General features: G+C 46.3%; 1 protein-coding gene across 2 annotated transcripts in view; it reads left to right on the top strand.

Moving 5' to 3' along the window:
* Positions 1–14,478, top strand: part of TEX14 (testis expressed 14, intercellular bridge forming factor) — a gene marked incomplete at its 5' end in the record, with an annotated part of 94,733 nt that overhangs the window by 31,520 nt on the left and 48,735 nt on the right. For both annotated transcript variants that reach the window (XM_080826964.1, XM_080826965.1), the window contains 7 exons: positions 1,272–1,386; positions 4,822–4,987; positions 5,433–5,569; positions 9,543–9,624; positions 10,716–10,846; positions 11,996–12,109; positions 13,123–13,246. In XM_080826964.1, coding sequence (XP_080683090.1) covers positions 1,272–1,386; positions 4,822–4,987; positions 5,433–5,569; positions 9,543–9,624; positions 10,716–10,846; positions 11,996–12,109; positions 13,123–13,246 — 869 coding nt within the window. The remainder of the gene's footprint in view (positions 1–1,271; positions 1,387–4,821; positions 4,988–5,432; positions 5,570–9,542; positions 9,625–10,715; positions 10,847–11,995; positions 12,110–13,122; positions 13,247–14,478) is intronic.

Consider the following 14,478-nt stretch of genomic DNA (forward strand, 5'->3'; position numbering starts at 1 on the left):
AGCTCCTGAATCTTTAAGCATAATTATTGTTTTGTTCTTTTTAAACACGCCTTTTATGTAAATAAAAATTAGTTGATTTGTTAAAAAAAAAAATCCCAAAGACCACGTATATTGGCTGGTAATTAGACGGGATTAAGTTTAAAACCCGGGAGTGCTCTGCAAAACTGTCTTTGGCTTGGGTCATGGGTTTCATCATCCACTTAGGTTTTCCTCGCAGGGCGAAAGGAAGAGAAAGGATTCACGGGTTCCACTGTCGGTCTAAACTGAGGCGCGTCCTGCAGTTCCGGCGCGCTTTGCAGTCGTCAGCAGTCTACGTAAAACTGACGAGTCGGAACTGCCGGGCAATGGGTGAAAGGGGTGAATGGGAAAAATGCCGTGCGATTGGCTGTTTATCAGCTGCATGTTAATTAGTGATAACTTGAAATGTCTTCTGAAACATATTATTCGAAAACGCTTTGTCGAACTTTGGTAATGGAACAATTCTTTGGAAAACACATGCTAGTCTACATTTTGAAAGATAGTGACTTTATTTTAAAAAGTCACCATGAGTAAAATGTATATGGATTTCTTTCACCCCGGAAGGTCGGGAAGTACGGGGTTAAGACTATACTTTCAGGGATCATTTCTATAGTTCGTTACTAGAGAAGTTTCTCTGAATGTGTAGAGTACCCAAAACCACGAGGAAGAGGTGTGGTGTTCTCTCCTGAGCGTGAAGCTGGCTTTTGGTGTTGCCTATTGTAACTGCCATCTGCCATTGATGATCGTTCTTCTTCCCTTTTGCGGGGGAGTAAGAGGGAGAGAACGCAGTCTGAGTGGTTTATTTTTTTTGTAAGTTAATGAAAGTGTATTAGACGGTGGGAAAGTGGTTATCCTAGGGGGAGTTTCGTGTTTTAAGACTTTTCTTTTGTTTAGTATTCTGGTCGTGGTTAGTAGCTCATAATAGATCGAGTTTTGCTTTGACTTTATTTGTGGTATATAAAGCCTGAGAAATAGAAAAGGTTTGTTGTAGGGAATTGAGATTACTGAGTGGGGGTTATGCTCAGAGTAGAAAGTTGGTTTTAACCAGTTAGGTTGCTCTGGTGTTCTTAGTATGTTTTTTGTAGGTGAAAATGGTTGTAATGTGGGATTAGGGAACGTTTTAAAATTATTATTTTAGTACATATGAAAGGGCTTTGTAAGAGAATTCAAGTTTGTCTTCTGATAAGAATTTCTCTAATTTTGATTTCAGAAGTCTCCTGAAGTTTGTGTTGTTTTTTCCATTTACTTTGCAGGAATTTATGTTGATGCAGTTAATTCCCTCGGCCAGACTGCACTTTTTGTTGCAGCATTATTAGGCCTTACGAAATTAGTTGATGTTCTGGTGGATTATGGATCAGATCCAAATCAGTAAGTATAATAATATAATTATCTAGAAAATAGTATGCTTTTCATGCTCTACTGACTGAGCCGGCCAGAAACCCTTCCAGGCTTCAACTTTATTTTATTATTATTGTTTTTAAAGTTTTTATTTATTTGACAGAGACACAGCTAGAGAGGGAACACAAGTAGGCGGAGTGGGAGAGGGAGAAGCAGGTTTCCCGCAGAGCAAGGAGCCCCACATGGGTCTGGATCCCAGGGCTCTGGGATGGTGACCTGACCCAAAGGCAGATGCTTAACAACTGAGCCACCCAGGTCCCCCCTAGAAAATAGTATGCTTTTAAGATGAGTTGAGGCATTTGGAAAACAATTTGAGAAAATATTAAAAGAGCCTTTGCTAATTTATATCAATGAAATACAGTTGCATAGCTATGTTGGAACAAATTTCTAAGAAGTTTTACTAGGTCCAGTAAAATAACGGGAACTTAATTGTTATTTATTAAGTAGTACAGTTTGCAATTTCCACTCAGGTTATAATTTGTATGATTCACTTAATCAGTTTAACATACCCATCAACCAAGTTTATTAATATACTTGGGATCACTTAATCAGAATCGCTTGCCTTGCTCTTGTAATTGTGGTCCAGAAGAACCTCAGTTTAACAGTTGGCCCAACTTTAATGTGGAACAGTGTAGCACTTTTGCTTTTCAGAGGGCTTTCCCAGGCACCAGCTTACTTGATCTTCACAACCACTTCCTCCAAGAGGGAGGGGACAGCAGGTACTTTTACAGTTCCTATTGAACAGAACCAGAAACATGATTCTAGCTGACTTCTACACGAATTCCAGAATATACTCATAAAAGTCATAAAGTAACATTTCCATGTTCTTACACAAGGAAGCCCTGTTTAATGTATTTTAAAAAGGTAAAGTATTGATGTCGGAAGATTTGGGGGGTTTTTGTTTTTTATAGGGTTGCTTGCTTAGTAGGAGAAAACTTGGAAGCTTACAAAAGAATAAAGAAAAGACACCAATTGGTATTGGAATTCTATAACCCAGATGTAAATTAATACAGTGAACATTTTGCTGTTTCCTTCTAAGACTCGTATACACTCTCCTGTCCTGTGTTAATGTTTAATTTCAAAGCTGAGAAAGAAAGGGCTGTCTCACTTGTTTGCAGGTAACAGTGTTATAGGAGGCCACACTGGGAATTCCTGGAGTTTTCAGCGAAAATGCGGCATTTTCCAGTCATCTGCAGTTATGTCTGTTTTGTGGAGGCTTAGACCTGGATCCCTTAAAGATCAAATCATTCAAAGATTTAATATTCCAGGTTATGAGTTAAGGCCCAGGGGCGCCTGGGTGGCTCAGTGGGTTAAAGCCTCTGCCTTCGGCTCAGGTCATGATCCCAGGGTCCTGGGATCGAGGCCCGCGTCGGGCTCTCTGCTCAGCAGGGAGCCTGCTTCCTTTCCTCTCTCTCTCTGCCTGCGTCTCTGCCTACTTGTGATCTCTGTCTGTCAAATAAATAAATAAAATCTTTAAAAAAAAAAAAAAAGAGTTAAGGCCCAGAAAATTTAAGTGACTGGCCTATAATGGTATGTTAACGGTTAGAGCTGAGACCAGGAGCCCAGGCCTTAAGAACTCAGTTTGACTTTCCTTTTTCAAAAGTCCCCATGATGCCAGGAGGAGATAGGAAAGGATATTGTCAAAGAGGGGAAGGCAAACCCCTTGGCTTTGTATTTTGTGATAGGACTATTTTCATGTGACTTAAAAAATATCTTTTGGTCAAAGTGAAGGGAAATTTCTGGGGGGAGGTTATATTATTAAGTGCTCAAAAGAAATGCTGTGATGACAAGGACCTATTGAACTCATAAAATCAGATGCCTCCGGGTCCAAGTGGAGTCAGTGAGCACAGGCTCTCTCTAAGAAGGGTTAGGCATTTGTTGTTCCTGGGTAGGAAAGGGAGCCAGGAAGGCCAGATCTTCTAAATTTCCAAGAGGCTGAAAATCCCAAATTTTTTTTTTATTAAAGATTTTATATATTTGTGGGGCACCTGAGTGACTCAGTGGGTTAAGTCTCTACCTTTGGTCAGGTCAAGGTCTCAGGGTCCTGGGATCGAGCCCCGCATCAGGCTCTCTGCTCAGCGGGGAGCCTGCTTCTCCTCTCTCTGCCTGCCTCTCTGCCTACTTGTGATCTATGTCTGTCAAATAAATAAATAAAATCTTTTTAAAAAAAAAGATTTTATGTATTTGTTTGAGAGAGTGAGCTGGCAGGGAGAGGCAGACGGAGAGGGAGAAGGAGGCTGCCCACCGAGCAGGGAGCCCAACATGGGGCTTGATCCCAGGATCCGGAGATCATGACCTGAGCTAAAGGCAGATGCTTAACTGACTGAGTCAACGTGACCCTGAAAATCCCAATTTTTAGTGAGAAATCTCCCAAATGTTAAATATTATCTATTAATTAATTAATTTTTAAAACTTTTTTTTTTTTTTTTTTGACACACAGAGAGAGATCACAAGTAGGCAGAGAGGCAGGCAGAGAGAGAGAGGGAGAAACAGACTCCCCGCTGAGCAGAGAGTTCAATGCAGGGCTTGATCCCATGACCCTGAGATCATGCATGACCTGAGCTGAAAGCAGAGGCTTAAACCACTGAGCCATTCAGGTGCCCCAAATTTTTTTTTAAGTAGGCTCTACACCCAGCACAGCACTTGAACTTACAGCCCCAATATCAAGGGTCATGTGCTCTACTGACTGAGTCAATCAGGCACCCCTGAGTTGTAGATTCTTCTTCTTTTTTTTTTTTAAATAAGATTTTATTAATTTATTTGAGAGAGAGCACAAGCAAGGGGAGCGGCAGAGGGAGAGGGAGACTCAGACTCCGCCACTGAACAGCGAGTCCCATGCAGGGCTCCATCCCAGGACTCTGGGATCATAACCTGAGCCGAAGGCAGACGCTTAACCAGCTGAGCCACCCAGGCATCCCTCAGTTGTAGATTCTTAATCAGATTGCTGGCGTCAGGGTTTTGCAGGCCTCTACCATAGGATTGGGAGATAGAGACATTCTCACATGAGAGGGATGATCTCTGGTTAGGCTGTGCTTCACCACCCGGACTCCAGAACACTACAGACATGAAGAAATTGTTTCAGAGCAGTTAATACCAAGGGACAATGGGAAAAGGAACACCAGATTTAGAACAAGACCCATACGTGGGTATGTATCTCAGCTTTACCCTTTTGTTTTCTCATCTGTTAATTGGAACATGATACCACCTTGAAGCTAGAAAGTTAAGGGTGGAAAAAGGGGCTGTGTATAAAGCTCCTATTGGCATAGCCTCACAAATGGTATTAGAATCCTCCTCCCAAAGGTTGCCTTTGTAGAAAGGGAGCCTTGTGTCAGCCATTGAATCCCCCACCCCATTCTGTGTAAGGGAGGAGATTACAGACACTGATACGAACCCCTCCCCTTCCAGCCGCTGCTTTGATGGAAGTACTCCTGTTCACGCAGCAGCATTTTCAGGCAATCAGTGGATCCTCGGCAAACTGCTGGATGCAGGGGGTGATCTTCGACTCCATGATGAGAAGGGTCGAAACCCGCAGACTTGGGCTCTGACATCCGGGAAGGAGCGCAGCACCGCGGTGAGGCCCGCTCTGTAACCACAGCCAAGGCAGAGCACTGAGCTAGGAATCAGGAGCCCAGGGAGCAGGGAGGAACTGATCCTGGGGACAGCACAGGGATTACAGTGGCCTTGCCTAATGGCACTGGATACACAGGCCTGGATGGAAGCGAGTTAACCAGCTATAAAATCTCAGGTAAATCTAGTGAATCTTTTTGATCATCCATTCAGTGAGGAGGGAGAACTTTTTGAGGAACCAGGGAGCTGGAGGAAATTATTGCCAAATCACCTCCCTGGAAAGATTCCATTCCCGTAAAAAATCACCTGGGCCCTACTCTTTGCAGAGATTTCCCTGTCAGGGGCTCCTGGCTCCTCAGATCGTTCAGGTCAGACTGTTCCAGGTCCACTGAAGGCCAGGGTAGCTCTTAGTTCACTCCAGCATTGAACATCTTCACGGTGTGTTGCAGATGGTGGAGTTCATGCAGCGCTGTGCCTCGCACATGCAGGCCATCATACAGGGTTTCTCCTGTGACCTCCTGAAGAAGATCGACTCCCCGCAGCGGCTCATCTGCGGCCCGCCCCGGTTTGGTGGTCTCATACAGGGGTGAGTGCTGCCTTGAACAGTGTGGGATATTTGGTGTCACCCCAGCCTTCCTTGTAGGAGCCCTGCAACGTGGACCACCAAGTTTCCCTCCATATGGGGTCTTGTCTGGCATCTGGCCCACTCTAAGCGGTTAGCTCTGACAGAGAGGCCTTGGCCCCTGCAGAAGCAGCCAGAGGAGCACCTTCTGCTGCCCTGCCCCCATGCAGGAATGTGGGGTGGGGGGAGAGTGGTCTGGGCTCTAGTGGGAGCCACCCTGTGGTTAGTGGTTAGCAAAAAAAGAAATTTGCAGGACTGAGGAGCCCAGCAGAAAATTCCTTCTCAGCAGAGCAGCCAACTGGCTTTTGTGTCATCTCCCAAACCATGGAAATAATGCTCCTTTATTCCTAAGATTGCAAAAGAACACGAATGCTTAACTTACCTTCCTCAGGCTGTTTTTTTTTTTTTTTTTTTTTTTTTTAAGATTTCATTTATTTATCAGAGAGAGTGAGCACAGGCAGACAGAGAGGCAGGCAGAGGCAGAGGGAGAAGCAGGCTCCCTGCTGAGCAAGGAGCCCGATGTGGGACTCGATCCCAGGACGCTGGGATCTGACCTGAGCCGAAGGCAGCCGCTTAACCAACTGAGCCACCCAGGCGTCCCATCCTCAGGCTGTTTTAAGCTAGTGTGGGAGATCTGATGCTAGCGGGGTGGGCAGCCTCCATGCCCCCGTCACAGCTGCAGGAGGAGGGCCTCAGGCTTCTTTCCACGCTCAACTACCTAGCTCTTTTAAGTTCTTAGGGCTTTGTTGACTTAGGGTTTATACTCATGGAATCCTTTCCATTTTGATTTTCTCTGAAGACATTACTTTCTGTAATCAGGGTTGCTAGATTTGTCACATCTTCACGGGCTCTCTCTTCCTGTCCTTCCCTGAGCAAGTCTGGTTTTCTTCCTATGAGCTGGATATTGCTGGCTTCTCAGGAAAGATAAGTTAATTCCCTTGAGGAGTAGTTACCCCTAACTGCTCTTCCTGGGGCCACTCTTGTGGGTCAGCTTCTAGAACAACCTTTTTTTTTTTTTTTAAAGATTTTATTTATTTATTTGAGAGAGAGTGAGAGGTCACAAGCAGACAGAGAGGCAGAAGCAGGCTCCCCACTGAGCAGAGAGCCCGATGCGGGCCTCGATCCCAGGACCCTGAGATCATGACCTGAGCTGAAGGCAGAGGCTTAACCCACTGAGCCACCCAGGCGCCCTAGAACAACCTTTTAAAAATGGAAATGGAGTTGTGCCACTCTCTGCTAAAAACATTTTAAGGCATTCTCTGTACCTATCAGGATAAACTCCCAAATCCCTTATCTGATCCTGGAGGCCCTACTGGGTCCAACTCCTGCCACCTCCTTGCCGGCCCTTGCTACTCCCCCTTGTGTGGAGCTCCCTCATTCAGAGTTTGGAGAGACTTGTCCTAGTTTGTAATGATTTTATTTATATATGTTCTTGCCTGTTTCTAATAAGACTGAACACTGCCAACTAAGAAAAGGAGGTGAAACTGAACAAGAGACAAAGGCCTTTTATTTAGGGGTGTCAGAATTGCAATTCAGGAAGCACAGATTCTGGTAGCAAGCAGAAAAATGGGGGAAGTGAGCCTCATTTATGAAAAGAAGAAGAAGGTGGTAATTATATAACAGAAAAAGAAGAGGGAAAAAAACCCTGTTAACTGGTGCTAACTCCTTGAGCTGTTTCTGATTACTCTCTGTTTTACTGATGTTATCAAATGAAACTGCCCTTGGTAGACGTTTGTTAACTATTCTGTGTTAAAGTTCATACCAACAGTTTTATGGCGTGAATGCCATTTGTTCTGTTGAATCTTATGGGCAACTGCTTGTAAAACCATTGTTGCTCCTGGAGTTCATTAGTTAGAAAGGAAGATGGAGCTTCAAAACAGAGTCTCTCATGACCAGAAGTTTTATACAATTCTACAACACCAAGAGGGCAAGACCCATGTCTGTGTCACTCACTACCAGCCCTTCACTGTTTGTTGGAATGTGGGCCAGCCTCAAGGAAAATCAAAATAAAGTATGGAGAAACAATTTCAGTTACTAATCTAGATGTAGCATCTACTTTATAGTTAGATGAAATATTATTCTTTTTATGGGGTTGGACCGCAGAGTGCCTAACGGGAGTGGAAGTACACACATTCCCCCTTTTCTAATGTAAATTTTTTTTTTTTTAATTTATTTATTTGTTCGAGAGAGAGCGAGCGAGCACAGGCAGACAGTGGTAGGCAGAGGCAGAGGGAGAAGCAGGCTCCCCGCCGAGCAAGGAGCCTGATGTGGGACTCGATCCCAGGACGCTGGGATCATGACCTGAGCTGAAGGCAGCTGCTTAACCAACTGAGCCACCCAGGCGTCCCCCCCTTTTCTAATGTAAAGAAACCACCTGAGTCCGTGAGATAAGAAATGGCCTCTCAGATCTGAGTGGGGCCATGTCAGGTAAGATTCCTCACAGGCAGGTGTTTACACAGAGCCTAGTTGGAGCAAAGAAAAACACAAATTGAGAAGGACAGGTGGTTGTATGGTTGTGAATAACGGGAGTCTGTTTTCTCCCCCCACCCAGCTGAGTTCGCTCACATAGACATGGCCTGAGGAATTTAGGTAAAAGAGCAAGAAATGGGGTTGGTCTGAGTGCAGTTGTTGCCTGGATCCCCACTGGGAAACAGCCAGCTCCTCTACTTCAACAGAGCTCATGCCCTCTGAAGAGCCACTCACACAGCCAGGTGGCCCCAGCTGGGCAGGGGTAGCCATGTCAGTGGGGAGTCCTGCCCTTCTGCCACCTCAAAATCTGTGCCCCTGTGCAGGAAGCAGTTGCTGTCCCCTGGATCTTCACTTAAACCTCATAGCCACTTAAAGTGCAAAAGGGATAGCTCATGAAAAGTGGGCACATGGAGCCTCACAGAGCTCGCGTGGGGTGAGGGTGAGTAAACGCTGTCATCCACAGCTCCTCTGGCATTTGCTCTAGCAGTAGCAGAATGTTTTGTCCTTCAGTCTGAGCCCAAACTGCTGCATCAGAAAGCATTAACTGAGCACGTGCTGCATGCATGGCACTGTGTCAGCCTCTGGGAGAGAAAGAAATATAAGCCACTCCTCTTAAGACACCTTTAGTTCATGGGGGTCAGTGTCCAGGTGGTGGTTTGGGTGTGATATGTGGGAAGAGCAGTGGCTGGAATGAGCAGCATCAGGGTCTGGTCCCTCCTGCTTCTCTGTGACCCCAGACCAGCAGGTTCCCCATTCTCTGGGCTTCATTTGTCCCATCTATAAAAATAAAAGTTGGATAAGATATCTTTTGATTTTTTCCAGCTTTGACTATCTGAATTCATTATCTACTGCTGCATAATGAATCCACCCCAACCTCCCCAAACTTAGCAGTTTCAAATAGCAATAAACGTTTGTATCTCATGCAATTTCTGTGGGTCTCAGGGAATGCCTTAGCTGTATGGATCTGGCTCAGGGTTTCTTACAAAGTTGTAGTCAAGATGTCAGGTGGGGCTTTATCATCTGAAGGTTTGACTGGGTCTGGAGGATCCAGTTCCAAGATGGCATACTCACACGGCTGACAGTTTGGGCCAGAGTGTTGGGCTTCTCCATAGGCTACTGGAATGTCTTCACAATGTGGCAGCTGGTCTCCTTCAGAGCAAGTAATCAGAGCATCATTAGAACAGAACCCGGATGGATTTTGTCTTGGAATTCAACCAGTCTGTCATTTCTTCAGTGTCTAGTTGGGCTAACAGATCTGCCCTATCTGACCAGAAAGGCAGGATTACCAGGAGGTAGAAATCACAGGGCCCGCTCACAGACTGGCTATTGTATCATCTGTAGTTCCAGGATGAAAAGTCAAGTAGTCAAGACAAAATGAACTACACATTCTCATAGCTTGGTTCAGCAGTTTTCCTCTGGATATAGGTGGTTAACTCTTAAATTTTCTTCCATTTAAAACTATTTCTAGAAACCCTAATTGCTCTCCTAATCGACTGCTTAAAGCTGGAGTCATTTCTGCACAGAATATCTACAGCTTTGGCTTTGGAAAGGTAAGAGGTTGCTGTGGACACCCAGCATTTTTGGGGCCAACTGGAGAGCCACCTGGCCCTGGCTCTGGCCCCCTTTCCCCACTTTGTGCAGCTCTTCCTTATCCTCTCTGGAGAAGTAGTTCTCTTTTGCAGGACAGAGACCCCTCAGTGTTCCTGTCTGACTGAAAAATGGAGAAAGCCCTGAAAATTTCCCTTGAGTGACCTTGGGCTACATTTGGAGAGTTTAGAAAATGATCCTTTAATTCCCAGTGAGGGCCCCAGACTTGTCTCCTTGAAAAGGAGCAGAGAGCTCTACTGACCCCTGGGGTCTTATTTGTGTGTGGGGGGGTGGGGGGGTGTGCGTGCGCGTGTGCGCGCGTGTTTTGAAGTTTATGTATTTATTTAAGTAATCTCTACACCCAGTATGGGGCTTGAACTCAGGAGCCGGAGAGCAAGAGATCAAGATTCCAAGAGATGAGGAGTTACGGGCTCTTCCGACTGAGCCAGCTAGGCGCCCCCCTCAATACCCCTGCCCCACCCAGTCTTCTTTGTGATAGACCCTCCATAGACTGGCCCTCCATAAGTTTTTGTTGGAATGCCTTTAAGGAATTAAGATTTTAAATTGAGAAATATTTTGAGGGAAAATAATAACTTTTGGGTTCTTGGTTCTGCTCAACAAAGAGAGACATTTGGGCATGTAGCTGGGTGTCTTGGGTGCTGCTTGCTGACAGTTTAGTCTCTAGCCCTTCGTCTGTTGGTTTTGCCAAGGAAGCCTTGGTGGGGAGGGGGAGGAGGGGTGTCAGCTTTGGTTGTGTTTTGGCCTGGGTTCTGTGGGGGCCTGAACCTCAACCTAGAACTTCAGGCGGATGTCTGACCTCTTTTCACGAGCTTTGGTTTCCTCACCTAGTGAAAGACAAAGAATATTACAATCTTGCAGGGGTTCTAGGCAGATTAAAGAGAGTACAAATTAAAGAATAGTATCCAGGGCATGGGGGAATTCAGCAGGTTGGTCAGTAGCAGCTATTGTTATTTTCGGCTGGCTGACAAGATTCTTGGGGCATTTTACTTTTCCTCTTCTCTCCCCTTGATTTGAACCTGTGCTCTGCTTTCAGTTTTATCTCACAGGGGGAGCACAGCTGGCCTACCTAGGATCTCTCCCAGTAATTGGAGAAAAGGAAGTGATTCAAGCTGATGATGAGCCTACCTTCTCTTTCTTCAGTGGCCCCTACATGGTCATGACCAAGTGAGAAGCAGCTGGGCTGTGGGAGGTCTGACATAGTCCCACAGGAAGGGTGGGCTTCATGTGACTCCTTTATGTGTGGAGGCTTTCTCCTCCAACACAAGGAAACGTGAAGAACAGATGTCTAAATGAGGGTTTCTCAACCTGGACACCACTGATGTTTTTAGCTGGTACCCTTTGTCATTGGGGGCTGTCCTGTGCATTGTAGGAGGTTTAAGAGCATCTCTGGTTTCTACTCACTAGATGCCAGCAGCAACCTCCAGTGACCCCCCCTTCCCTCGCAGTTAGGACTCTTACAACCAGAGTGTCTAGAGACATTGCTAGATTCCACCCCTCCCCATTGAGAACAACTACTCTAAAGGATTACTCATGATGCTGTTCTAAACTTTCTGTTTTCTAAAGAGTTTGAAGCAGCTTAGTGGTGACTGTCTGGCCCCTGATATAGGCCAGAGGGTATTGATTGAGGCTTCAGTGGAAGCCGGAACAGGCATTAGCTGCAGCTCTCAGCAGCCAGCTGCCTCAGGGGCAGCAGTAACAGGATTTGGCTATGACAGAAGTCCCTGGGGTGTTTTCAGTCCCCAGAGACCTGGCCCCTGCAGGGTCCTGAGAGTTGTCATGCCCCAGGTCTGTTGCCCTCCTTGAACCTGGATGCTTCCTCCATGCCTCAAAGAAACACCATTCCGAAAAGGCCTCTGCCAGCCTCCTGAGGCCCTCTGTCCCCTACAGATACACCCTTTGTTTCCCGCCTTTGCCACAGATTTGTAGCCAGGTCCCTTCATCTCTGTCCTACTGCTATGGTCTTTGTCCAAGTCATCAGCACCCTTCACCCAGACTGGCCTCCTAGCCAGTCCCTCCATTCTCTGACACCCCTTCCTACCATTCCCCACACTGCTGGTGCTATTGTCTTTCTAAGATGCAGACCTGATCTAGTCACTCCTGCCCCTGAATCCTTCAGTGACTTCTTGCTACCTATATTAAGTTCCCCAGGGTGCTTTAGGTTAAGGAGGTAGGAGTATGAGGGGAGTGGGAGGGAGGACTCAAGGGTGAGGGGGTGGAGGCTGCTTTATAGATTTTGTGTAACACCACTTCTCTGGTCTTTGGCTGGGAGAGCATCTCACTCCCTGCTGCTCACGCTTTCCATTGTCCTTGCAGCCTGATGTGGAATGGGAGCAGGGTCACAGTGAAGGAGCTGAATCTCCCCACCCACCCTCACTGCAGCAGGCTTAGGCTGGCTGACTTGTTAATTGCGGAGCAGGAGCATAGCAGGTGAGAAGGAAGTCCAGGGGCCCGAGGCATTACAGTCCAGGTCTCTTTACGGACCCAAATTCAGGGCTATACAGTACTGTCCCTGGGGGTGTGGAGACCAGCCCCCCTCAGCCTCAGTATTTCCTGACTGTTGGAATGGGTTATTTGATTCCAAAGGCTACCAAGAGAGAGAAGGTGGAATTAATGGGTAGCCTGAGCGGTGGGGATAGTGGTAGTGAGTGGCTTAATTCTGTTAGCTGATTCACTTCCATAACCTGTGTCTCTGATGGTCCAGCCTCCCATCCAGCAGCCCCCCGAGGCCCTTCCCCTTTATGGCCTTGTGTTCATCAGGATAGCATGCACAGTCCTGTCTTCATAGACCATGGCTGTGCATGAGATTCACACAATGGAGGAACTGAGTCTCTGCCATTGAGAACATGCCCGTGGGTATACCCTAGTGCCGTGGGCTTCCTCTGGCTCCAGGGTTAGCCCTTCAGTTCTTGCTGAGGCAGGATCTTGGTTCGTGGTTTCACTCCAGGACTGCTGAGAAAATGGATCTGGTTCCTTGAGTAGGCCACTCAACCCCTACAAGAGGTGTATCAGAGGCCAACCTCTTCCTTTTGGAGAAGTCACTGTAAAGGGACTCAAGGAAGCTGGAAAAACACATGTACACTGTGTGGACTTTGCCATGAGACTGAGGGGTCTGTGACCTTGGGGAAGTACCTGACAGCTCTCTGACCTTGGCTTCTTTATCTCAAAAATGAGTATAATGATCTGTTTCTTACAGGTGGTTGCTAGGATGTGGATGATGTACATGGGGTGCCTTGGTCAGTAGCTCTTGGTGACATTGGCATTGTTGTTGCTGATGAGAGGCCATAGATCCCCCTACTCCCATCCCCCCACCCATCCTGTTTTCTTAGAAAGACATAATGTACAAATGCTGTGTGTTTAGAATGTGTTCAAGGGGCCTAGAGGAAAGGAAAACCCTCATTTTTCCTTTTTCAGCCGCATCTGAAGCTGCTTTTGTTTTGTAGCAAGCTCCGACACCCCCACCTGCTGCAGCTGATGGCCGTCTGCCTGTCCCAGGACCTGGAGAAGACCCGCCTTGTGTATGAGCGTGTCATGGTTGGCACACTGTTCAGCGTCCTCCATGAACGGGTAAGTGGCTGCTTCTAAGCATTTCCTCCCTTTGCTGCCCTCCCCACTTCTCCCCACTGCCCTCTTCCCCCTACCCCAGCAGTGAAGTTTCCATTTTTGTTTGCAGGGAAGATAAATGTCCTAATTTTTTACTTTCTAGGGCTATATATCCACCATTTACGGCTGATAAGAACCTGGTTGGAACTAGTGTGATTTTATTGTTGTCTGTCTAGTTTTTTTTCATTGGACCTCTAAGAGCTCAATGGACCCAGGAAACAAACAGATGCATTTCTAGCTAACTGTAATCAAGTGGCCTGTGGCTGGCTGGCTGGCTTTCTTTCTTTCAGATGTTATTTATTCATTTGACAGAAAGAGAGTACATGTGCACAAGCAGAGGGAGCAGCAGGCAGAGGGAGAAGAAGCAGGCTTACCACATTGACCTGAGCATAAGGCAGCAGCTTAACCAACTGAGCCACCCAGATGCTTCAACCCCTGGTTTAATTCCCTGTATTTTCACTTGTGCCTTTCATGACCTTTACTGTAGAAAGGGGTTTGTTTATATATACATCTGAGTCACTCCCTTTCACTTTTCAAATTTTCTTGTGGGAACATCTTTCAGGGCCCACAGACTCCCTTGGAAGTGGGCTTTGGGCTGAGATGGGCTTCACAGAGGTCCCGAAGCATTTGCTTTTCTTTCTCCATCACTTTGTTCTACGGACTCTGGGCAGGATTGAGAAGAGACCCTCCAGGAAGGGCCTTACCCCAAAATGGCTAGCCATTCCTCCTGCCTGAGCACTTCCTATTAGTGTTATCTCTCCTTCCCTCCTGTCCCTTTTTGTCTCTTGTCATTTGATGAAGGCATTACCTGAAAATGCCATTTCTCTGGGGAACAGTATAGAGAGCCCGGAAATAAACCCATGCTTATCTGGTCAGTTAATGTGCAACAAAGGAGGCAGGAACATACAATGGGGAAAAGAGAGTCTCTTTATCAAATGTTGTTGGAAAAATTGGACAGCCATATGCAGAAGAATGAAACTGGACCACCTTGTTTCACCATACACAAAAATAAACTCAAAATGGATTACAGACCTAAATGTGAGCCTTGAAACCGTCAAACTCCTAAAAGAAATGATGGGTAGTAATCTCTTGGGTATGGGCCTTAGCAACATATTTAAGGATATGTCTCCTCAGGCAAGGAAAACCAAAGCAAAAATAAACTATTGGAACTACACCAAAATAAAAAGGTTTTGTAC

Source organism: Martes martes (genome assembly GCF_963455335.1).
Source record: "Martes martes genome assembly, chromosome: 16".
In the NCBI taxonomy this organism is placed as follows: domain Eukaryota; kingdom Metazoa; phylum Chordata; class Mammalia; order Carnivora; family Mustelidae; genus Martes; species Martes martes.